The following is a 27,492-nucleotide window of genomic DNA, read 5'->3' on the forward strand; positions in this document are numbered from 1 at the left end:
GTTGTTTAATTCTCCTGATTTTCACTCTTTAATTAATCAGATTGATAATCCTTTTTACAGTCAGTACAGTATGTTCAATGTGAATCACTTCTCATTATTCATATTGCTATTACTGTCAACTATTATTGAGTTTTAAAGGCCCATAAGGTCCTGCTCTCTACCACAGCACTTCTCCTGTTTGTGTGCCAATCTACCGTTATTGAGTTTCCATCTCTGTCCCTGCGTCTTGTTGAATTTCTTTTAAAGTAACAGCTAGGACCCACTCTACTAATGGCCTTCCCAGTTTGTGTGAAGGACAGTCTAACTCAGGTTATAAGTGTGCATCACGTGCGTTCCCCTTGATTTGGATTATCTGAAATGTTGACAGTTGTCTCAGTGGGTGACATGTTTTTAGAATGCCCTACACATGGGACATATCAGAGTAACATGTTTGGATTCCCAATAACACCCAATCCTCTAACAGCTCTGACTCAATTCTTAATGAACAATTCATTGACGTATCGTATACTGCATTGCTAACATGTTGCCTTATTTTGCTCAGCTAGACAAATCCTACCCCACCTATCATCTTCATCATCATGCGTCTTGTTTATTTAAGATCAGCTCATGAGGAACTCTCCAAAACCGCTTTGGAATTTGGCAGAAATTTGTCCTAAATTAATTATGCGTGCAAAATGCACTCACCTTTCAGGTGGCTCAGTACCTTTAAGTCATTTCTTCATATTAAATCTTTTAATTTCTTGCTCGCCAGTGGAGGGACTTTCAGACTGGATTAGAATATAATACAGCATTGTCAGCCTGACCTATTTCTCACTAATTTTTTTAACATAATTTATAAAACTAATTTTTAAAAATGTTAAAAAAAAAAACTGTGTACAAAAAAAACAATCAACGTGTCATTGCGTTTATTTGTTGCAAATATACAAAATACGGTACAAAAACAGATAAACATTTGCATATGAATAAAATCAAATAGCCACTTTACATACAGGTAAGACCCTGCTGATCTACTGTGGAGTGTCTGGACTGGGAATGGAGTTGGAGTTAAAGATATCAAAGACATTTCCACGGACAGTGCATGAATATGACAAACAAAATTGTTCCAAAAAAAGTAAATTGAAGAAGCAGAAAGGCTGGCCACCGAATGACTTGCTGGCCAGCTGCTCAGGAGGAGTTGTTTTCTCGGGATGGAGTTGAATCCAGTGAGTTTTTAGAGCAGTGCTGTTTCGGAAGACTGCTGTCAGTGACTCGGTGTTGCGAGGAAGTTCGACTCCTGATGCTGGACAGGCCACGTCGTAACTCTTTTCGGATGTTGTCGCTGGCCAGGACGTACAGTATAGGGTTTAGTGCACTATTGATTGTAGACAAGCCCAGAAAACATGTGTATGGCAAATAGATTGTTCTCTCAAAATTACAGCTGTCATTATCATTGCTCAATACATGAAACATCATGGCTCGGAGGAGCAAAATGATGTGATAAGGGGCAAAGCAAACTGAAAAGAGGATGATCACAGCACGGACCAAGTATTTAATCTTCAGCTTCTGATGCTTTTGCAGTCCACTGCTGGCCTGGATGTTTGCCAAGATGCCACGGTTTGTGTAAATCAAGATACCTAATGGTATCAAGAATCCAACACAGACACGGGCATAATTAAAGCCCGCCACTTTTGCCGTCGAATTGCGTGGTTCAAAGCATTTGTGGTGATTCTGGTTTGTCTTCCCTTCATCCATTATAAACACAGGACTGTGAGTTATAGCAACTGCTATACAGATAAAACAGGTAATCAAACCGGACAACTTCTGTTGTCGTATCCCTCGAGACTCCAGCGAGTACGCCACAGCCATATAGCGGTCGGCAGAGATGCAGCACAGGAGGAAAATGCTAATGTACATGTTATTGAAAAACACATATCCAGTAATCTTGCATGCCATGTCACTCCATATCCAAAAATGTTCATAATATACGTAGACCAACCACAGAGGTAACGTGCACAGGTACATCATATCACACAGAGATAAGCTCAGCAGGTATATTCCCAACACATTTTTCCTTTGAACTTGTTGAAACGTCAAAACAATGGTTATCAAGTTAGCTGGGACTCCAATAATGATGGCAATAGTGTAGACAGTCATTAGGGGGATCTTGTCCTTTTCATACGGTAGCGAGCAGTTGGACGTATTCTCATCCATGGCTTTCCTGGCTGTCTTGTAATATATTCAAGTGGAGGTACCTAAACCATAGAAAAGAAAAACAAAATGGTCAACAAAACAAACTTAATTGTGATTTCCAGTCATTTAGTACGAAGTCAACATTTAATTGAAATGTGGAATTAAGTTAGGCTGACCTCAGGCAAGCAAAACACTCACATGGTAGACAACACCACAATTCGCAGTCACAGTCCTCGTTTTCCGGTGCACAGTTATGGAGAGGCAGAGACCACTCTGACAACATCTGGGCACACTTACACGTGGGCACACTTACACTGTACACATAGAGCACCAGTGGAAACAAAGACAAAACTGGTCATTCATGACAAAAATAACCACTTCATTACCTAAATGAAAAAATATTTGAAAACTAGAACAAACTTCAAACAAGAAAATAAAAATGAAATCAAAGCTATTGTTTGTCATTTTGATTTTCAGCATACTAGCTTTTGTACATAATATAAATATGATCTTACTGTTGCCAGCACATTTAAAACCACATAGACGTAATATTAGCTTAGAAGAGTGTTGATTCATGTGCATGTACAAGTAACCCACACATCTCTGCAGCCCACACTGGAGCTCTAAGTAGGTACCAATGGGCGCTAATATGGTCCAGCTGCAGACCGCTACAGCTCCGCCATACACTACTATGGTTAAAATTAGGGCCGTGGGATAGTTATCTGACTCCAATAATGATGGCAGTCCATGAAGTCCACTCAGTGTACTTGAAGCTCCAGGGTGGAGCAACTCAGAGCCTCCACACTGTAGACCTCCTGAGCTCCTCCCTGTTACACTATGGTTAACATTAGGGTTGTGGGAGTGTTATCTGACTCAAATAATTACGACAGTCAACTATGCGTGCTTGGAGCTCTGGGGTGGAGGCTCCAACTATACATCTGCTGGAGCAGGTGGATATGACTCCAATGGGCACCAAAAGGGTATAACTGCAGACCTCCACAGCTCCTTCCTGTTACACTAATGGTTAAAAATGACAAGAGTCCATCAAGTCAACTGCACATAGTTGGAGCTCCAGAGTGGAGGCACCAAGTGTACATCTGTGCAGCCCAGAACCTCCACCCTGGAGCTCCAAAGCAGGTGGATGCGACTCCAATGGGTGCTGATATGGTCTAACTGTAGACCTCCAGAGCTCTGCCTAGCTACACTATGGTTAAGATCAGGGTTGTGGGAGAGTTATCTGACTCAAACAGTGACGATAGTCCATTAATTTAACTTTGTATTCCTGAAGCTCCAGGGTGGATGCTCAAAGCTGCAAAGATACCAGACTCGCTGAAGTTGGAATCTGTGGATTTCATTGGTCATTCCAGCTACCTGTCATCTTTCCCTTCTTGAACTGAAAGTGATCACCAAAGCCTCATCACTCACCACAGGTTTATTTTATGGATATTATTGGCCATAATGGACAATCACTCACAGATGTTCTGTTCTCAGCTTTTACAAAACTTCAATGAAAAAGTGTATAAAGCATGCCACATGTTACTTTGGAAAATAAAGTTAAGTAGTTTGAAAATTTTGAGCCATGTAGGATTTCCCAAGTTTGAACAGACACCGCAGCTATTCAGACACGTAGCATGCAATCAATGCTATCAACCAAGCCGACAATACAGGTATACATTTAGTTTTACTCGGGTTATATTAGTACTGATGTTTCAGTGTGGCTAGTGAGGTGTCACAGAGCACATTTTTGTCACATTATCTTGATGAACTTCTCTGTGTTAAATGCTCCATTAATAGCAAATGGTCAGACTGCAATAATCTTAATATACTTACCATGCGGCAGTATTGCAAAGTTTTTAACAGGAGATTGTGATGTCACCAGGCTGTGCTTGGAAGATGATCAGCACTGTTCCACTTAGGGTTTATTTTGACAAGAGTAATGTAATCAAATCTTCTTTATATTAAAATAAATTGCAGTGATGGATCTCTGTGCAGCAAACGTTTCTCATCCAACCCTACCATGCTTAACATCTTCGTCTTGTTCATTTTTTATCAAGATACCATTAACTTGATTTTATAATACAGCCAAGAAATTACTAGTACTGCTAATGTCAATTACTGCTCGAAAATTAAACTAAATAGGACCACAAAGCCCCATTTTCAACAGCCATTCCACCAGTGTGCTAATGGTGAACTCCCTTAGCTCATCCTTAATTATTCATGTTTAAATCCTAATTGGTTATTAGAGAAACCTTTGTAACTCCATTAGCACTGCTGACACCTGTTATTCTGTTCACTTGGGTTACAATGTACTGGCATTGCTAAAGTTCAGTTCTGACTTCCAAAATGTCCAAAATGAAACCGCTCCCTCTAGAAATGACAAAGTGCATAACCAGAACAGAAGAAGAGGAAGGCCCAGATGGACAACTGGCTAAGAGAATAAGGACATGAGAGCGTGTAGTGAGAAACAGATGCCTGCCAGCTCTTCAGCTGGCTTCTTCCTTAAAAACACACCAGTCACCATCTTTTTTACTGCTGCAGATGACGGTGATTCCAGGATGCCGTTTTTCAGGCTTAGAAAATGAAAGAGTTTTGAATGTTAAAATAGCAGAAGGAAACAAATGAAAGGAAAATAAATGAAGGAACGAGCCAAGACTGTAAAATAAAAAAAGAACAAGGTGAAGGCTGTGGAGGAGGAGAAAGTGGGAGACCATCTCATGAAAGGTCAATGTTAAATCTAATGGGATGCTAATTGAAACAGTGCAGAAAAAAGAAAAAAGAAAAGGTAATCCAAAAAAAAAGAAAAACATAATTAATGGGAAATAGAAAAGATCTGGGCCAGGAAAGGACAAGTGAATAAATGACAGGCAGATGAGCAAGGAAAGAATTCATTTAGCATGAACAAAGTCTGTGGAATAGAAATGGAGAAAACCCAAACGTTAGCAGATCATTTAGGGATGTAGATATCAGAGATATGCTGAGCATCAAATTATAGAAACAAAGGGAAGCACTGGGCATACTAGAATTAAAGTATAGTGTAACAGTATATAAAAGGAAATATGAAGGGGAAAGCAAAAATGAGGAACTTTGCAAAGGCAAAAAAGAAATAACTAGAAACAACAGAAAAGAGGCATGAGGAAGGAGAAACAAACCCAGGTAATTATATCTGCTGAATTCAATATTCTGAATTACCAACTGTGGCGGGCAGCTGGGGGCTTTGCCAACCAGATTGCTGAGAAGGACCGGACCACAAGAGGGCAGCAGCCTGGGTTTGTGTGGGGGCCACGGGAATTGAGCATGGAAGCTCAATCCCTTAGGGGCCTGTGGCCACCGCCAGGGAGTGCCCAGAAGACTGTGAAGCCCTGGACGTCAGCACTTCCGCCACACCCGGAGTTGCTGACGGAAGTATTACCAGGGACACCCGGAGTGCTTCCGGGTGCTCATGTGGCACTTCCGTCACACCAGGAAGTGCCGCAGGAAGCTCATCAGAGGGCACCTGGAGCACATCCGGGTGGACATAAAAGGGGTCACCTCCCTCTAGTCATCAGCTGGAGTCGGGTGGAAGAGGATGAAGCTCAAGGAGAGGAGTGGAGGTGGTGAAGGAGGACAGGACTTTTAAGAGGCCTGGACTGGAGGGTGTTTGGTGCAGGGGCACTGGGTTGCGTGCGGGACTGATTACACCTGTAAATTATTGTAAATAAACGTGTGGTGGGTTTGAACTTTGGTGTCTGCCTGTCTGTGTCGAGGCTGATCTTCCACACAACTTAAAAGAAGGAAGCACAGAAAAACGTGTAAGTCGAAAAGGCAGAAGTCAAGACAGCCGTAAATACTGGCGTACATGTAAGGTATCTCCTTTAAAGAGGAATACGTGGAGGAAGAAGAGGAGGATGAGGGCTGGGCTCAAACAAGTGTAGAAATGGCGGTGTTTATTAGAAATCCTGAAATTGTCGTTAAAAAGAGGAAACTATGGTTAGTGGGATGGTTACACTGCTGAAAATGAAATTTAAGAAAGGAGAAATATTAACAGTAATTCAAGTATGCACACCTGCCCAGAGGTAAAGAAGTGGAAGTGCTTTAAAAAAACTAAAAGCATTGTCAACAAAAGAATTAGTAACCATATTAGCAGGAGATCTGAACTGTTCAAAAAGAGGAAAAAGAAACAGGGACATATGTGACAAAACAGCAAAAAGATGAAAGAAACTGATTTGTGCTGAAAAACACAAATGGTGGGGAGGGACGGGCTAATGGAGTAAGGGGGCCGAGAATATAAACTTTATCTTCACAGTTGAAATACTGCATTTGTGTGGGCAGTGTCAGCTAAATTCAGCGTTCTCTTTCATCGCCTTGTGCGGAAATGGAGTAGCAAGAGTGCACTGATTTGGAAACAGCTTTCTGGAGGATGAAATAATAGTGAGGGAATCCAACGAGACATTTTTAAGACAACAAATGGTGGGAGGCCGTCAAAGGAACAATGGAGGGGTTTGATTCAGATGCCAGACATGAGAAAAGGTGGGCAGCGTACAGTAATTATAGGAAATGTCCAGAGAGAACTGGAGCAAGCATTCGACATAAAGAAACAAGCAAGAAATGATTAAAGAAAGACGAGATGCCGTCTTCAAAATACAAGCAGAATGGAACACAGCAAGGGGAGAACAGAGATAAAAATGTTCTTACATCTTCTTTAACCAAAAAAGGCAGGAAACTAAATACAAAAAAGGTGCACAAATGAAGTGATGGACACGTGTGGAAACTAACAGGACGGGCATGTAATGGAATTTGACTTACGGCTCTCATGAACAATAAAGAAAGTCATTCTTAACAAAACGTTAAAAGCAAGAATACAGGCTAATGGAATGAGGGTCACTGCTAAAGTATTACATAGCGACCATAATGGAACAGATTCCACAAAGAAAGGGGCAGATATGCTGCTGCTGCTGACGGTGGGCAGCATCATTACCAAAATCAGATCTTACAACAAAGCACACAAATACAAGGTGCTGGAGAAAATGACATTTCCAGAAAAGTTCATACAATGACTTTAATATAGAGGCTGCTGGATTTTTTGAGTACATTTTCAGTCATAAATGAAAATGAGCTGAAAATAAAACAATGGTTCAAGCCTAAAAATAATACAATAACCAGAATTGCATGTCTGGCTAAAGCTGAAGCAGACAACAAAAATGAACACACAATAATGATTTGGCCTTGCTTTTCATATTTGGTAAGGATTAAAAGCCATGCAGCCTGTGTCACATACGGAGCCTTCTTGAAAGTTTTCACACTTTATTACTATACAGCATTCAATCAGTGCAGAATGGCATAGTGGTTATGGCTTTGGACTTTAACCTTGAAATTATGGGTGTACATCCTACTACTGGCACTGTGTGATCATGAGCTGGAGCTCTAATTGGTAAGAAAGAAAAAAGAAACGTAAGCAATTGTATCTCAAATGTGTAAGTCACCTTGGATAAAGCCATCATCCATCCATCCATTTTCCAACCCGCTGAATCCGAACACAGGGTCACGGGGGTCTGCTGGAGCCAATCCCAGCCAACACAGGGCACAAGGCAGGAACCAATCCCGGGCAGGGTGCCAACCCACTGCAGGACACACACACACACACCCACACACCAAGCACACACTAGAGCCACTTTAGAATCGCCAATCCACCTAACCTGCATGTCTTTGGACTGTGGGAGGAAACCCACGCAGACATGGGGAGAACATGCAAACTCCACACAGGGAGGACCCGGGAAGTGAACCCAGGTCTCCCAACTGCAAGGCAGCAGCGCTACCCACTGGGCCACTGTGCCGCCTAAAGCCATCAGCCAAGTAATAATCGCCCTGGGTATTACGTTAATCTGCATCCAGCCCTGCATGCAGGCCCTACACCCTGCAGGGCAAAACCTGGGGGTTGGTGGCAGAATTGACACTCCATCCACCATAAAAAACCTCACACTGGTTCCACTCCATCTGGACTAGTGTGGTGCTGAGGTATCACCCATTGCATGGCATGCCCTCGGGTCCTAACCTGGGGTCCTGAGTTGGTTTGCTTTGTGGTGGGTGCAACAATGCCCTGTATCACTGTGTGCTCCTAACCTCTGAAGTAATAATAATCACAGTGGACCAAATTTGGATTTCTTGACATTGACTATCAGAAAAAGACTCTTGAGTGTCAAAGTGAAAACAGATGTCTATAAAGTGGTCTAAATTAATTACAAATGTAAAGCACAAAATAATCGATCTCATAAGTAATATAACACACCCTTACATCCTCAAGGCTGCAGCCAACTGATCATAGTAGTGGCCGTTCTTGAGTGACACTCAGACAGATAGACATCCATCCATCCATCCATTATCCAACCCGCTATATCCTAACTACAGAGTCACGGGGGTCTGCTGGAGCCAATCCCAGCCAACACAGGGCACAAGGCAGGAAACCAACCCCGGGCAGGGCGCCAGCAGATAGACATCCTTAACTTTAATTATGTACATTCATTTAGCCCACTTTGCAGAGATCTGTTTTCACTTTGACATTAAACAGTCTTTTTATCAGTTGATCAGCGTCAAAACAGACAAATTAAATCCACGGGGATTAAATGTTACATAATACTAAAAAATGTAACTTCTCCAAGTGGTAAATACTTTTTTATGGTGTAAATGTGTGGACGCTAGGGGTCACTGTTGCCCCTTTAACCCCAACAGACAGATGCAGGACACAGGTTAAAAACACCAAGAAGTTATTTAATTTCTTCTTTTCCTTCTTATGAAGTGCCCACAAGTACAATAATAAATTCTCTCTCTCTCTTTCTCCACCACACCTCCCAGCAAGCTCTGTTCTACACCTTCCAACTCCGGCTCGCCTGCTGGGTTACCAGCAGTCCTTTAAACAGTCCTTGACCCAGAAGTGCTTCCATTCTTCTGCCCACATGACTAGCCCGCACTTCCGGGTCAGCCGGAGAATCCAAGTTCTTCTAATCAGCCCGGAAGTCCTTCAGGGCTCCCATCTTCATGATCCACTAGTAATCCGGGCTATAGGGAAAGTGCGATTCCCCAGGTCCTTTAACAGCTCCCCCTCGTGGCACCCACGGCACCCAAAAGGGCTGAGCAACCACACTCCAAGTCCCAGGATGCCCTACGGGAATCTAGGTCACCGCTACACTCCAGGGGAGCTGCCATCTAGGGTTTTGGGGGAGGTAGTGTTGACAAGTAGCTGTCTTCCCCCATCCTTCCATTTTAGGGGCATCCCGGGCCGGGTTGAACTGCCGGCCATCTCCTACAATAGGAAATGCATATCAAACCACCTTTATACATTAGGGAAAATAAAAATAAGTTAATAAAGCAGGCACATGCAAAATTATTTGCAGCCCAGCACTAAAAGCCTGAAGGACAGACTATTCTTCTTCCCCCTTCATCTTTTTCTACTTCTATGTGGAGTTGGTGGGTTGTGGGTTGACGTTTTATAGGTTCTTGCAGCGGTTAATGTATGTATAGAGTGACTAATTTGTATGCACTCCTGCAATAACTGAAAGTACACAGTGACAAAGAAAGTTAACATCAGAGAGCGCTGTGTTCAGAAGGATTTAGATCATGTTGCTACTTGTATGGGCTGTCTTTGTATCCAGTATTATGCAATGTTATTACTTCTAATGACTGTCTGCAGGTCTTGAAATATGAGGTTAATTTGTCTAATTCACTGATGTACTAGAAAACTTTACACGAACCAAACTCAACTATAAACGTACACAGTCAATAAAGAGGTTGGAAGCACGCGCTGGTAGAGCATTGCTGCACACAACGAACCACCTGGATTGGGACCCGAGCACGACGGGTGACACCTCAGCACCACACTGGAACAGTGTGAGTTTTTTTTACAGTGGCTGGGGTGTCAATTCTGCCACCACCCCCCAGGTTTTACCTGTAAGTTGGGGGACCTGTTTGCAGGACTAGATGCAAATTAACGTCATACCCAGGATGAAGCAACTGCAGGTTAAGGGCTTTGCTCAAGGGCACAAGGGAGTAGAGTCACTCCTGTCATTTACGGGATTTGAACTGGAAAGTCTCAGAGCTACCACTCCTTCTATAGTCAATAGATGAACAGTTGTAAGATTATCGTCCTGCTTAGACTCACAATCACCTTAGTAATTAATGCCAAAAAACAGATCCTGAAGGATAGAATCTCCTTACCAGACAGCTAAAAAGAGAAATATGTTGTACATTAATAGCAATTTGTCAACTGTTTGGCTGACTCACCTGCTGTTTAAGAAGCCAGCTCTGCACACACACACCCATCTAATCTAAACCCTGCCGGCAGGATTGTTTGATTCTCCGATCAAACTGACTTCATGTTTTTTAGAGTGTCAATGAAAACTGATATCTAGACGTGTAAGCCAAAAAACGTTTTTCACTTCTTTTGTGAAAAAAAAAAAAAAACGGACTGAAAGAGGAATTTCATAATGCAGGAAACCTATTATGGCTTTCGTCTGTTGTTCAGTCAATTAAACTTTATATACAACTAGCCATGTTACCTGTCATAGTGAATAGATTTAAAAGTATTTGATTTATCTTGTCCTATGTATACATTCAGGCCCTTTCCTCGCTTAACTGACACTCCCTCTCTGAAATGCGTTACCGTAAAGCCTACCTCGAAGATTTTTGCTGTTTCTGAGGCGCCTTGCTCACCTCTTGTCTGCTTTTATACCTCCTGTCTTTGAAGGCGACTCTCAGTGAGCCTCCTACGCCTTTACTCCTCGTCATGTGTCTCACACTCACAATTCAACTTTTTGATTGCTTTAGAAAAGCCAAACTGACCAATCACATAAAAAAAGCCAGATTGACCAATCAGACTGCTCTGAGGGGCAAGACACACAAACCTTAGGGTTTTATTATAGAGTATATACTGTAGATATGGCACATTTTACTGCCTACACACAAGAATACAGTTTCAAACAAGATTAGAAATGCTAAGTTTGTGAAAACAAATGCAGATATAATGTTATAAGTACACTTGAATTTAATGTATTACTTGGTCCAATGTTGATAAAAAGACTGGAGCTGTGAACAAGCCTGGAAAGGCTGTCTCCTTTATTACAAACAAAAAAAGCATGCTGTTGTTGAACATTCAGCTTTTTGAAAACTTGGTTGTAGACATGATGAGTAAATAAACATATCTATCATTGAACAGTATGCACGTTTCTGAAGAACAACGATAGACCTGCATGTATAAACCATAAATGTCAGTGAAACTCCCTGCTGCCTTTTGACTTGCAGGAAGGACATTGCTGAGCACCTGTTAGTGAACATACTGAGTGTCTTTTATTAATCATAATCTGATCTCCTGGTGTAACTGATTATATTTTCAAGCACATTAAAGCAATGACTCTAACAACTTGTTAGGCTGTCTTCATTTCACGACTGAATTTGTCAAGAGGAATTCTTTGAATGGAACTGAAAATGCAAATGAACGCCCAAAGGGGCTCCGTTTAGCACTGACTCAGATCAAATGCAGGTGATTTAGTGAAGTGCTGAGCATCATGTACTAAAAGGCCTCTAACTATGGAAATAGACACACCAAAAACATCCTGACCAAAGCCTGTGTTGTGATCACTTGTTTCTGTATATCAAAACTGCAGTTTCATCCTTGGTGGCTCTGCTTAAAGACACCTGTCAGTGAGCGGAAAGTAAAATAGGTTAGGTACAAGCGGCCCGTCGGCTATGTGAGCTGAAAATGCAGTTACCACAGCAAAGAGCGAATACGGATATTAAGGTTAAAATTTACATAAGTCATAAAATGATATGCTTGCTTACAGGATGTGAGGAAATTATAATGAAAATCAAATAATTTTCAGGCAGTCCAAGTAGTAATATTTTTGGTTTTCTACAGATACATTTTGGTTAAAAACTAAAAACTGTTTCCGCTATCTATTTTACCAATATAGTAACAGAACCACAAATGTAAATTTCATTATAGACTTGACCTAAAATTCTTCTTCTTTTCGGCTGCTCCAGTTAGGTGCTGCCACAGTAGATCATCTTTTTCCATCTCTTCCTGTCCTCTACATCTTGCTCTGTAACACCCACCACCAGCATGTCCCCTCTCATCACATCCATAAACCTTCTCTTAGGTCTTCCTATTTTCCTCTTCCCTGGCAGCTCTATCCTTAACATGCTTTTCCCAATATATCCAGCATCTCTCCTCTGCACATGTCCAAACCAACGCAATCTTGCCTCTCTGACTTTGTCTCCCAACCGTCCAACTTGAGCTGACCCTCTAATGTCCTCATTTCTAATCCTGTCCATCCTTGTCACACCCAATGCGAATCTTATCATCTTTAACTCTGCTACCTCCAGCTCTGTCTCCGGCTTTCTGGTCAGTGCCACCGTCTCCAACCCATATAACATAGCTGGTCTCACTACCATCCTGTAGACCTTCCCTTTCACTCTTGCTGATACCTGTCTATCACAAATCACTCCTGACACTCTTCTCCACCCTGCCTGCACTCTCTTCTTCACCTCTCTTCCACAATCCCCACTACTCTGTACTGTTGATCCCAAGTGTTTAAACTCATCCACCTTCGCCAACTCTATTCCCCTATCCTCACCATTCCACTGACCTTCCTCTCATTCACACACATGTAGTCGGTCTTGTTCCTACTGACCTTCATTCATCTCCTCTCTAGAGCATATCTCCACCTCTCCAGGATCTAAAATGCACCAGAAAAAACCTTTTGGCCAGTATATGTGGAAATACTTAATGCTGTACTTCCTTCACAAGAAATCTATAACTTTCATGGCAAACTTGCCTGGGGAGGACACGTCATTCCTGTCCTTGATGTAAGCCATGGATGAAGAAGAGCAGGGCTCTCACTTTCTATTGATTGGTTATTTCTGGGAGCTAAGATGAAGAATCATGGAGCATGCCTGTTGAAACCCTGACAAGTCACACTGTGAATGCATTACTCGCTAATATCTGAGCTTGTCAGGTTGGTTCTACGGGGGAATGCAGCACTGTTACCCGCTAGTGACAGAAAACACCTAAGATATGACTTTTGCAAACCTGGCTAAGCCTCACTGTAATCATGCACAGATACGATCTTTTCTGAATAAAGACACCAATGCATTTTAAGTAACATTTTGGTTTTGTAATTGTCTAATTAGTTGACTCAAAATAATAAAAATGATCAAATCAAAGTGATTTGCAAAGAATAAATAAGGCATATGCCTAGAAAGTCTGAACCACTTTGTTTACTAATTGTAGAATCTGTAACGAAGAAATAAATTATACATAGCTCTGGCTGTGTCACCAGTTGTTCTCAGTAAGTTTAATGTTAAATTAATTGTAGTCTGGTGAACAGCTGGTTCGGACAAAGCTAGAGGTGAACTAGTTATTGCCCTGGGGGTCGGCAGTATCAAACAGTAAAAAAGTGCTAGTGAGTTTACAAGAACAGGCCATTCAGCCCAACAAAGCTTACCAGCCCAATCCACTTACTTCGTCTAAAATAACATCAGCTCGAGTTTTGAAGGTCCGTAAAGTTCTGCTGTCTACCACACTCTGATAACTTATTCCATGTGTCTGTAGTTCTCTGTGAAAAAAAATGTTTGTGTGAAAGTTACCCTTAACAAGTTAACTGTGTCCCTGTGTTCATAATGAACTCATTTTAAAGTAAAAGTCTTGATCTACTGTGCTAATCCCTTTCATAATTTTAAATACTTCAATCATGTTCATTTGGTTAAACTGAAAAGGCTCCAAGCTCTTTTAATCTTTCCTCATTACTTGTCCACCACAGTCCGGGAATCAGCCTAGTCGCTCTTCTCTGGACTTTTTCTAGTGCTGTTATGTCATTTTTGTAGCATGGAGACCAAAACTGCACAGAGGACTCCAGATGAGGCCTCACTGGTGTGTTATAAAGCTTAAGCAGAACCTCTTTGGACTTGTACTCCACACATCAGGGTGCTATGTAACTTAACATTCTGCTAACATTCCTTCTTAATGGCTTCTAAACACCCTAGAGGTTAACAAGTCCATGATGACTCTCAGGTTCTTCCCATAAGGGGTACTTTCAAGTATGAGGCCTCACAAAAGTGTATTAAAGTCTAACATTTTTACATCCTACTTCCTAACATTAACTTACATTAAATTTCATCGGCCACAAATTTGTCAAAGACCCTCTGTAATGATTCAACAGATTCTCGATTATCTGCCAGTCCTCTTAGCGTGGCATCATCTGCAAACTTAACCAGCGTGTTACTTCTTATCCTATCCAAATAATTTATATACAGGGTGAGTCAAATTTATATTAACATTTGAATGACAGAAGCAATTTACAGTGATCCCTCGCTATATCGCGCTTCGCCTTTCGCGGCTTCACTCCATCGCGGATTTTATATGTAAGCATATTTAAATATATATCGCGGATTTTTTGCTGGTTCGCGGATTTCTGTGGACAATGTTCTTTTAATTTCTGGTACATGCTTCCTCAGTTGGTTTGCCCAGTTGATTTCATACAAGGGACGCTATTGGCTGATGGCTGAGAAGCTAGATTGCTTACTCTTCTCTCTCTCTTGCGCTGACTTTCTCTGATCCTGACGTATGGGGATTGAGCAGGGGGGCTGTTCGCACACCTAGACGATACGGACGCTCGTCTAAAAATGCTGAAAGATTATCTTTACGTTGCTATCTTTTGTGCAGCTGCTTCCTGAAACGACATGCTGCACGGTGCTTCGCATACTTAAAAGCTCGAAGGGCACATATTGATTTTTGACTGAAAAACAAACTCTGTCTCTCTCTCTCTCTCTCTCTCTGCTCCTGACGGAGGGGGTGTGAGCTGCCGCCTTCAACAGCTTTGTACCGGCGGTGCTTTGCATACTTAAAAACCAAACAGCCCTATTGATTTGTTTGCTAGAGATTGTTTTCTCTATCTATGTGACATTCTGTGCTCCTGACACGCACTCCTTTGAAGAGGAAGATATGTTTGCATTCTTTTAATTGTGAGACAGAACTGTCATCTCTGTCTTGTCATGGAGCACAGTTTAAACTTTTGAAAAAGAGACAAATGTTTGTTTGCAGTGTTTGAATAACGTTCCTGTCTCTCTACAACCTCCTGTGTTTCTGCGCAAATCTGTGACCCAAGCATGACAATATAAAAATAACCATATAAACATATGGTTTCTACTTCGCGGATTTTCTTATTTCGCGGGTGGCTCTGGAACGCAACCCCCGCGATGGAGGAGGGATTACTGTATTCACAAAACCTACTTCATATGTGCAAGATGATTTACAGGAATGTCTCAACCTGTTCGCCATCATGTTCAACACATGTACCATATGTGGCACATAAATTGTCCACAAAAATTGTATATATGTATATACATAGCAGTACCATTAGTGTTAACATCATTTTGACTCACCCTGTATATATTAAAAATAGCAACGGCCACAGCACTGACCCCTGCTGGACACTACTCTTAACTTCACCCAATTCTGATATGGTTCCTTCCCCCATAACCCCCTGCTTCCTGTGTTTCATTCAATTCTGCACACATCTACACGCAACACTCAGAACTCCCACTTTAGTTTGACGCCCAGCCTCTCATGTAGCACCTTGTGAAATGATTTCCGAAAGTCAAGATTAATAATATCATATGCATCACTCTGATTGTATCTTTTTGTTGCTACCTTACAGAATTCTAGCATGTTAGTAAAACACGACATCCCCCATCTGAGCGCATGCTGACTGTTCAGTAAAACTACTGTTCTTGCCAGGTGTTGTTTAATCTCCTGCTTAATAATTCCTTCCATTAATTAGCCTGTGATGCACATTAAGCTTACTGGTCTACAGTTACTTGGATCTGCCAGATCACCATTTTTATCTAAATTATTAATATTTGATATTCACAAGCAAATATAAAGCTCTTCTTCAAAAATAAATTTTGCTGTCTGCATGGAAAAACTTAAACAAGATGTGAATAAATGGCCCGCCCTCCATCTCACACTAGAAGGGAGAATCAGCATTGTTAAGATGGCCAATCTTCCCAAGTTTCTCTTCCTATTTCCAAGCATCCCCATTTACATTAACAAATCATTTTTTAAGAACTTAGACTCAATCATAACGTCATTTATTTGGAATTCGAAAAATCCATGCATCCAACAGGCAACTCTACAACATCCTAAAGCAGAAGGGAGCATGGCACTACCTAACTATCAATTCTATTATTAGGCGGCAAATTTACAAGCTATAAAGACCTGGACATTGACACACATCGATGAATATACACAAGCCTGGTCTGCAATAGAAATACAATCTTGCAGTACTTCTTTATATTCCCTGCTGTGTGTCCCAGTTAATACAAATTATCATCAATACACTAATAATCCAATTGCACTTCATTCTCTCAGAATATGGAACCAATGCAGGAAGCACTTTAAAACAGAGAAGCTCTTATGTGTTGCACCTCTACATGACAACCACCTTTCTCCACCCTCTCAGACGTATACACCATTTAATGTCTGGAAAATGTCCAAGATTAAAACACTAGGAGACTTTTGAGGTTTAAATTCAACTTCTCATCAACAGAATTCTTTCACTACTTTCAAGCTAGAAACGTTGCTAAACAGAACCTGGCCAATTTTCCTCACATCCCACCTTGTCCTATTCCAGAAGAAATACTGATCAGACTTGAAGAGTCAGATACAATCTCTATAATTTATAAAAAATCTTTTAAAGTCCCATCTTTTCAAAGATGCCAGAGTACATTGGGGAAAGGGTCTGTCACTTAATTTTTCAGAAAAGAAATGGAAGGCAGCCATGCACAGAACACACTTGAGCTCCATATGTGCAAAGCATTCAATCATTCAACTTAAAAATCTTATCTACTGCAATAATCTTGTTTAAAACTATCTAAAATGTTTCCAGGACAAGATTCAACCTGTGAACGTTGCAATCGAGCTCCATCCTCACATGTTCTGGATGTACACCAAATTTACAACACTTTGGACGAAAACCTTTGCATGCCTCTCTGACAGCCTTGGCATCACAAACACTCCAAACCCATTGACAACTGTGTTTGGTGGACTCCCAGATGGGCTTAAAGTGGAGAAGGACAAACTGGAATTTCCTTTACTACACTACTAGCACGTAGACTTATCTTGCTCAACTGGAAGAATCCCACCCCACCACTTTTAAGTTGGTGGGTAACAGATGTCCTATATACTATTTGAAAATGGAAAAAAATCTAATTCTCACATAGAGCATCTGTTCATAACTTTTTAAAAATATGGCAGGATCTAATCAATAACATTTTAGAATAAGCTTCCACTTCGGCGAAAAGGATACCTTTCCTTTCTTGATCCTTTTATACAGGTAAGAGTAGCTTTGGTTGCTGGTTCTCCTTTCAACCTCCACCCAAGAGAAAGAATTTTGCTGTGCTTTGTTAAGTTTGATTTGATTGTATGGAATGTTATCTGCTTCTAATTATAATCAATAAAATGTGAAAAATATATGCATCACCGGTTAACAATCACTAACCTCTTTAGGCACTTGAGGATAATTAAGTTATCAGGTCTGGTGTGGACTGGTACTTGAATCTGTCTATCTTTTGATAAAGCTGGCACTATAATAACTTGTACAGCTAGAATAACTGGACATCTTGGTTATCCCACAAAACGTATATTTTCAGGTTATCAAAAAAAGACAGCTGTTGTTTCAGTTTCAATTGATAGCAGTGAAATTTTTTTAAATTTGAGAGCTCCACTTATATTTGGTATTGTTATTTAATCCAAATTACTTTTCCTTTAGTTTTATTGTTTACCTTTTAGGCCAGTTGTCTTTTTATGGACATTTTTCACATGGTTTGCAGATCTACAGTATTGTTCACTATTGATTTCTACTATACCATAAAATGCCTGGCCATCACAACAAACTACATGGGTACTTAACATACATGAAAACATATTTTTGGATGGAGTATTCCTTTAAATAAAGCATGCTTTAGCCAAACCTATATAAATCTGTTCTTTTTTTCTCATACAACCAACTGATATGCAATGGTGAACTTCAAAGAGTGCCAGTTTGTTCTCTGACAGCAGCTGAAAAAAATTCTCCATGATGAAAAAAGTGATTCTTAACCTGTCGTTGAATAAATGATTCACATATGCAAGTTACTGTAATTATAATGGTCTGCAACTGTCACCCCCACTCATTTTCACCAAATGACTTTCTTCTTCTTTCCTTTATTTGTTAATAGCTAAAGATGTACTTTCTATTATGAAGTCAAAATTTCTCACCAAGCTGCGAAGACTGGCAAACATTCATATTTTCCCTCAGTCAGACACGGGTCCCTGTCACACAGCTATTCCTGTCATCATTGTCATTTGTGTGGGACTCTCTACTTTTCTACAACAATAGTTGAACTGAAAGTAGATCAAGTGCCACAGACAGCATGACCTTTCGTATTCACTGTTCAAACAAATTCAATGGTTGGTGGTTTGGTGGGCTTGTTAGGAAGCAAATAGTTATATAAAGTGCTCAGAATGCACTTGATTTAAGCAAAAATTGCACTATCTGTAAGGCCACAAGAGGAGAGACACTTCTAAGAAAGGTAAGAGTAGAAACTAATTCAATGATCCAAATATTACTGTATTTCAAAAATGGTTCAAGAGTATCAAAACTACATAAAAACACGAAAGAAACTTGTATGAAGAAAGTATTATATAAAAGCTGCCTTCATTATGCAGCTATGCCACAGGCATACGCTTTGCCCAAAGACAAGATAAAAATCTACACCATTTGAACAAATGCCTAATTCACAATAAATCCCCTAAAGGACAGGATGAAACTTGTGAAAGGACTAACGTTAGTGTGACCCAAATATTTGCAACTTGGGAATTCCAAATATATCATCTCTTTTCAGTGGGGATTTTCAAACTACTTCCTGAAAACAGTTTTGATTAGAGAAGAAGGAAAGGGCAGCACACTTGAAGAACTGGCGTCACCGAAGGCTTAGAAGAGAGGAAACCTATAGTGGGTGTACAAAATATCAAAGAGGGTCTACTGAGAGCAGCAATCTGGAAACTGCTTGTGTACAAAGTCTTCTTATTCCACTCCACTAATAATTAGTTTGCCTCAAGCATTCAGGTTTACAGGAAATCCATTTGTGTGTTATCTTTGTCCTTACTGATTTGCATTAAGTTGCATTTCCACCATTGTTAGGTTAACGTGCCAAACTACCCGCTCATCTTACACTCCTATGTTAATAAACTCCCTGGCAGTGGCAGGTGACCACTAAAGCACTGCAAGATATTATGAGAAGGCCACATTTTCTGCTATTAAATCTTAGCCCAAGAGAGTAATACACAGCTCCAGTACTGAAGAGGTTAGGGAAACAACATGAATTTAAACTGCCAGCTATAATGCAGCTTCATTTCCCTTCTTGCCCCACTAGGGATACATTTTCAGGTCATTTAAGCATGTGGTCTCTGTATCCATGTGGCCTCTTTCTTGGCCCATTATGCTCAGTGTGTACATCTAGACGGGGTGACATTTTAAATACTTACCCAGACATTCCCCACCTTGTTCACATATACTGTATGTCTTCTACTTTTTTTGGCTGTTCCCTGCTCCCATTAGGGGTTGCCACAGCAGATCTTCTTCTTCCATATCTTCCTGTCCTCTACATCTTGCTCTGTCACCCCCATCACCTGCATGTCCTCTCTCACCACATCCATAAACCTTCACTTGGGTCTTCCTCTTTTCATCTTCCCTGGCAGCTTTATCCTTAACATCCTTCTCCCAATATACCCAGCACCTCTCCTCTGCACATGTCCAAACCAGCGCAATCTCGTCTCTCTGACTTTGTCTCCCAACCGTCCAACCTGAGCTGACCCTCTAATGTCCTCATTTCTAATCCTGTCAATCCTCGTCACACCCAATACAAATCTTAACATCTTTAACTCTGCCACCTCCAGCTCTGTCTCCTGCTTTCTGGTCAGTGCCACCGTCTCCAACCCATATAACATAGCTGGTCTCACTACCGTCCTGTAGACCTTCCCTTCCACTCTTGCTGATACCCGTCTGTCACAAATCACTCCTGACACTCTTCTCTACCCATTCCACCCTGCCTGCACTCTCTTCTTCACCTCTCTTCCACAATCCCCATTACTCTGTACTGTTGATCCCAAGTATTTAAACTCCTCCACATTCACCAACTCTACTCCCTCATCCTCACCATTCCACTGACCTCCCTCTCATTTACACACATGTATTCTGTCTTGTTCCTACTGACCTTCATTCCTCTCATCTCTAGAGCATATCTCCAGGGTCTCCTCAACCTGCTCCCTACTCTTGCTACAGATCACAATGCCATCAGCAAATCTCAACATGAGAAATTTTGCACAAATTTTTCAAGTTATGTTAAAGGCACAAATATTCAAAGGTGTGGTGCTGCTACTTATGTTTCAGCATGCCACATAAAGCTGGCCATGGAAGAAGCAAATTGAGTATAAGTCAACACCTGCTTACCTCATGGGGTTGCCATACACCTTATAAGCCCTTGTTTCTCTGGAGCAGTGTTGCTAGGACAGTGATTTTCCCACCTAATTGGGCTATTTTTGATCACTGTTTGTGGGAAAAAATGGGCTTTCATTGGTTGTGTTTTTTTGGGCTACTTTATTTAAAACAATGCAGTATTTTTGGGCTACTTTTCAAACCACTGCATTTTTACCATGTTTTTCATCCATCTGGCAGCCCTTCCTGCACTATTTTCCCTTGTATATGTTATTTACTGTTGTAAAATCTCCAAGGGGGACCCAGTTATTTGACAGTATATAACTGTTCTATGTCTCTGAAATATCTTTGAAGGGACAAGGCTTAGATGGTATGTACCTAACCCTCAGGCTCTGCTTTCCAGTGTGTCGTTTTGTCTATATCAAGTATTGGGCTATTTTTTGGGGGCAATTTTTCTATTTTTTTGTCTGTCTTTGGGCTATAGATTTTTTCAGGGCCTGGCAACCCTGGTCTGAAGTTCACACATTCTCCCAGTGTCTGTGTGGATTCTTCTTTTGGTACTCTCTGTTGTTCATCCCACACCCCAAACATATGCAGGTTGGGCTAAATGATTAATCGGTTGATTCTGATTTTGTTAATTGGTTAGTTCTTAATTAGCCTAATTGATTAATTGATTGATTCAGATTTTATTAATTGGTTAATTTTCAATTGGCCTTTAATTTCAATTTGAAAAATCACTTAGTTTTCACTAATCAAAATGTAATTACAAATGACTGCACTTCAAATAACTGGTAGCCAAAATCTAATTTTTAGATACCATTAATTAGAATTTTGACTAATCAAAATAGCTGTAGATTTAGAAAACTGCAGTCGTCATAAATAAATCAGGACAGTACAATAAATAAGTACAAGACATTACATGTTAAAATGGTTTCAACTTTGAATACGCTGATTTGGATTAAGAAACAAATTCATATCTCTATTATAAAAGAAAATCTTGAGACGAGACTATTGCCAAGAGATTTCCCGCCCTCCTCTCAACCATTTACAACCACGCACATGGCCATCTCACCTCTCATTCGTGTGAATGCTTTTGTCAGACACAGTTCATGTCCTCTCAGCTCTTATAAATTTTTACGTTTTCCTCACTTTAAGTTCACAATTAAAGAAGACTTATTATATCCATATCTTATTGAAGAATTTCATCCCAAAGGGTCATCAACAGAGTAAAAGAGTACATGGGCAATCCTAGCACAGAGAAACAATGAAGTCAAACGAATTAATGCTAAAATTGTCAGTTACATGGCAAATTGGTTAAATGCGTATCAATAGACTTTGCTGTCAAACAATTCTAACATGTAAAATTTTAACAGGCGACAAGAAAGGTAATATAGTACATCTTCCGTGGATAACATTAGACACCAAAGGAGATCCTGATATGCCATTCGTATTAAAACGTTTACAGTTTCCCGTTAGAATCGCTTTTGCTATGACAATTAACAAGTCACAGGGACATACATTCGAAAACGTCGGTTTATTTATTAGAGAGAAATACATGATATTCACTCACGGGAAGTTATACTGTACGTCGCGTTGTCACAATGTAAGTCCAAACACAGAATCAAAATTCAATGCGATATTGACGAAAAGTTAATTCAAAAAATTGTTTTTACTCAAGTTTTACAGTAAAAGTGTAAGCTTAAAAAGTATTTGTGTGTTAATTTCAATGCCAAACAGAATGAAAACAAATAACACAACGAATACCTCTAATGCAACATGGAATATCATTTTCTTTCAATTTATTATGTTTTACTATTTTTTACTATGGTTAATTACTCGCTGTAATGTAAAATAGTTAGTTCTATTATGCATGTGTAACAATTCCCATGAAAATAGCAATCTGTTTAAATTGTACATCAGCTTCCCCATACGGGTGCGGCAGATCCGTGAAGTGGCAAGCCCGGGGACTGGCAAGCAAAGCGAGCAGGAAGCAGAGCCCACTAGTTTTATTAAAGGACAACACTTTTAATTCTAAACCTTTTAACATGTCTTGCTCATTTTGATATGTTTCTGATGTTTACCATAAGTACTAATATAGATTTCTTAGGACTAGCAGATTTTGCATCCTACTAGTCTGTCAGCATTTAACACAACATTTTTGGTTGCCTGTCCCTGTTCTGTGCTAAAGTGACTGATAAATCTGCTTTGCTTTATTTGCACTGACCCAGAAGCAATGGTCTGATTTGCATGAAAACTGACATGAGAGATCAGTACGACCATAAATGCAAATTATGAGGTTTGCATGTCTGTTACACTCAATAATGGGCCACTCATGGAGCCTGATGTAAGATAACAACTAGGTACACATGGATCATGGAAAAATGATGCCAAAATGTAACAGCAGAGTGTTTGTCATTCTTATATTTGGTTATGTCTGAAACAGTCAGCTATTCATTTCTTTTTGTATCCAAGTGTAGATAGATAGATAGATAGATAGATAGATAGATAGATAGATAGATAGATAGATAGATAGATAGATAGATAGATAGATAGATAGATAGATAGATAGATAGATAGATAGATAGATAGATAGATAGATAGATAGATAGATAGATAGATAGATAGATAGATAGATAGATAGATAGATAGATAGATAGATAGATAGATAGATAGATAGATAGATAGATAGATAGATAGATAGATAGATAGATAGATAGATAGATAGATAGATAGATAGATAGATAGATAGATAGATAGATAGATAGATAGATAGATAGATAGATAGATAGATAGATAGATAGATAGATAGATAGATAGATAGATAGATAGATAGATAGATAGATAGATAGATAGATAGATAGATAGATAGATAGATAGATAGATAGATAGATAGATACTTTATTAATCCCAGGGGGAAATACTCCCATACTCCAGCAGCAGCATACTGATACAATAAATAATATTAAATTAAAGAATGATAATAATGCAGGTGAAAAACAGACAATAACTATGTATAATGTTAAATGTTAACGTTTACCCCCCCCCCCCCCCCCCCCCCCCCCGGGTGGAATTAAAGAGTCACATAGTTTGGGGGAGGAACGATCTCCTCAGTCTGTCAGTGGAGCAGGACAGTGACAGCAGTCTGTCGCTGAAGCTGCTCTTCTGTCTGGAGAATATGACAGCAAACATGTCTGTGGGACAATGCTGAGCATGATGGTTTGCATGAAGGCTCACAGTCCCATCAGGAAGGATATGGGACACCCAAAGTAGCAATGGCACAGAAAAAACAGAGAGACTGTAAGACAGGCCATCATAGTGCCCATATCACCACTTAAAACAATCACAGAGATGTGATGCTAATCTTGGTGGAGCAAGAACCAAATGCTCACAAAAGGTGAGTCTTTACTCCAGATGTCCGTTTTAAACATTGGCTATTATCCACTCACCATCAGCAACTGTGAACTGGCTGATGTTGGCTTTGAGTAGTTTGGACTGATATGACTGGCTGAAGGGTTATCATTTGTGGTGTGTTCTGAGGGATCAACATGTACAAAGATGCAATCCAGATGGTACTGTGACAAAGCACACCAAAGAAAGAGCAAGTGTGAAGGTTGTAGGACATAAACAGGTCATCTCTGCTGTTTGTTAAGGGCAGGCTGATCCCAGTATAACATGCCAAGATGACCCATTCAAACACGTATAACCTATAATGAGAAGCCTGGTTGTTTTCACATTTTCCAAATGTAATCCGTAACCGTGCATGACTGCTAGGAATGCCTGTGTGACATTTGCACCCTTCCCTTCTGTTCAGTTCTTTTTCCGGTTTTCTGTGGTGGAGATCTGCACCACCACCACCTAATCAAAGCACCGTGATGTCCCTACACTGATGGATTAAAAGCCAGAAGTCCACATGACCGTCATCATCAAGTCCTTCCATGAGAACCCTGAATACAATGAGGACTGATTGAGGTCATTGATGTGAGGTAGAATGCCTAGAGGGGGCTGGGTGGTCTCGTGGCCTTGGAACCCCTGAAGATATTTTTTTCTCCAGCTGTCTGAAGTTTTTTTTTTTTTTTTCTGCCTTCCTTGGCCATCGGACTTTACTTTTATTCTGTGTTAATTAGTGTTCCCTAATTTTAATTCTTATTTATTTTGTCTTTTTTCTCTTTCTTCATTATGTAAAGCACTTTGAGCTACATTGATTATATGAAAATGTGCTATAGAAATAAATGTTGTTGTTGTTGTTGTTGTTCCCTGTTAGGAGACATTTTGAGATGCCAACTATACTCCACTCCTCACCTTCTGTGGACTATTGTGTCATGTGTGTAATTGAAAGTGTCCCAGGACCACATCCAGCACCAGTATCATTATATGCTGCAGTGCATCACCAACCAAAAGGGTTTTTACACCAATACTAACAATCTGAAATTCTCACATTGAAGACGTATGAAAATAAATGTATAGTATAGTACAGTTAAAACAGCTGGTGATAGTGTTCACCATGGAAAGTGAATTATGTAACATACATGTTTAAACATTTTTAAAGGCAATGTGCTAATTATGATATCGTGACGGTGGTGTGGAGCTGTAAAAACACAAGGATGCTGATTCAGTCCCCAGTAATAACTCAGTGTGTTACCCTGAAACAATCCCTTGAACTGACAGCACTTTCACTGTAATGATACGCTAAAATTCTGCTATGCCAAAGTCAACTTGGAAATGAATGTTATAAACAGCGGTTTTCTTTATAACAATGGGCTAATTTAAAAGGGAGATTGTTGCAAGTGCTGTAAGTCTACGTTATTTGTTACATGAAACCTTCCATTTTGTCTTCTCTTTATAAAAAGGACACTAGTGACAGTTTTGCAAAATAAAAGCTTAACTTATCTACGAAGGTAGTTGCTGTGTTGTGCTTGTGTGTTTGTAGTTCATCAAGGCAGCTTGACTGCATCCTGTCTGTGTCTCCAGTATTGCAACTTTACAAGTAAAAGTCATTACGGAATAGTCCGTCCAATATGTCCATATAAAATACACTTTAGTGATACTGCAGAAATAACAGAAGATTTTACACTACTAAATAACCGACTTTACTGTACAAAAGTATACAATCAAATGCATTAACTTATATAATATTTATTATGTACACAAATACATGTAGAATAAAATGAGCCGGAAATTGACTCAAGTAAACTATGTGTGAAAATTAACACATTGGATGAAAAGATTTAAACAAGCTGCATAAATAGAAAGATTAGTACAGGGGTGGCTTAAAGCCTCTGTGAAACGTCGACCTTTATAGATCTATGTGTGTGTGTGGGTGGGTGTGTGTGTGTGTTCATCTTCACTTATAATTTCTTTCAGTGAGTGTGTGCATGCGGGCTCTTGTGTGTGCCTCCATGCGGGTGTACATGCATTTTTAAATAAATTATCTGTCTCCAAAACTATTTGTGGGTACATTTTGCAAATTAATAAACCTGGTCCCATGATCAGACAGAGCAGGCTGTAAAAATTCTGGTTAATTTAATCAACATCTATGGCATTTATCGTATCAAACTGTTTCTGAAAGATATGGAGATAAGTACTGAACCAAACTGCACTGAAGACAAGAGCCTGAAACAACTGAAACACACGCAACTCGTTTGAAAAAAAATAAGTCCATTTTGTTTTTTCTGACATTATTGTTGTACGAAGGTCTCAGTGCTCAGGGCGGATGTTTCGGAAACTGTTTGTCCTTAAAGGATCTTTCTTTCTTAAGATGTTGTCATTCAGGAGTGTTATTATCCATCTATCCATTTTCCAAGCTGAACACAGGGTCACGGGGGTCTACTGGAGCCAATCCCAGCCAACACAGGGCACAAGGCAGGAACCAATCCCGGGCAGGGTGCCAACCCACCGCAGGGAGTGTTATTATACAAGGCGAAAAAAAAATCCAATTAAATTTTTAATTTTACCATGTGAAGCTCATTTTCAGTTTTCCACTAACATCCCCAGACACCACGCTATGAGCGTTTTGAACATCACAGAATCAGAAGCTGAACTTAACTCCATAGTGAATTTTTTTAATTTAATATACTTTATCAAGCCCCTAGGGGAAAACTGTCTTTTCATATGACCTGAGACGAAGACCGGACTCCTTATGTTTCTCCGGAAAATCCTTGGGTACCGTTGGTTTGACTTTGTGTCGAATGAGTGGTTGCTCACGGAGTCCCAAATGAGGCACATTACCTGCATTTTGAGGTAGCGTCAGTTACGGCACTACGGCCATGTGGCACGTTTCCCCCGAGGGTGATCCAGCTTGTAAGATCCTCATTGTTGGGGACCCGAGTGGCTGGACCAGACCAAGGGGTCGCCCACGTAACACCTGGCTGCAGCAGATAGAGGGTCATTTCCGGAGAGTGGGACTGGACCGCGTGTTTGCCTGGACCAGGGGGTTGCAAACTGGGATCCCGAGTTGTTTCGTTGTGTAGTGGGTGCGGCAACGCACTGTACCAGTACATGCTCCCCAACTTGACTTGACTTGACTATGATGGTCTGAGCTCAGGGTCAGCCATTGTACAGCACCCCCTAGAGCAATTTTCAGGTGAAGGGCCTAGCTTAAGGGGACAGCAGAGTAGGATCCATTCTGGCAGTAAGAGGATTTGAACAGGCAACGTTCAGATACTCAGAGCCAACACTCCCCCATCACCAACCTTTCATTCACATGGAAGTAAAAACATCAAAGCAAATAGATTTAGTTGTGCCATGTTTTGATTTCTTTTGTAGTTTTATACTATTACTGTGCATGGTCAGTGTTTTTATTACCTAACACTACACTTTCTGTCACTGT

General features: G+C 40.3%; 1 protein-coding gene across 1 annotated transcript in view; it reads right to left on the minus strand.

The window, feature by feature from the left end:
* Positions 1-888: 888 nt before the first annotated feature.
* gpr132b (G protein-coupled receptor 132b) overlaps positions 889-27,492 on the minus strand; it is a 61,418-nt gene continuing 34,814 nt past the window's right edge. Inside the window, exon 2 of the mRNA XM_028821942.2 lies at positions 889-2,231. Within this exon, the coding sequence (XP_028677775.1) occupies positions 1,165-2,190 (1,026 nt within the window). The 5' untranslated portion in view covers positions 2,191-2,231 and the 3' untranslated portion in view covers positions 889-1,164. The remainder of the gene's footprint in view (positions 2,232-27,492) is intronic.

The sequence above is a fragment of the Erpetoichthys calabaricus genome, chromosome 16, assembly GCF_900747795.2.
Source record: "Erpetoichthys calabaricus chromosome 16, fErpCal1.3, whole genome shotgun sequence".
Classification (NCBI taxonomy): domain Eukaryota; kingdom Metazoa; phylum Chordata; class Cladistia; order Polypteriformes; family Polypteridae; genus Erpetoichthys; species Erpetoichthys calabaricus.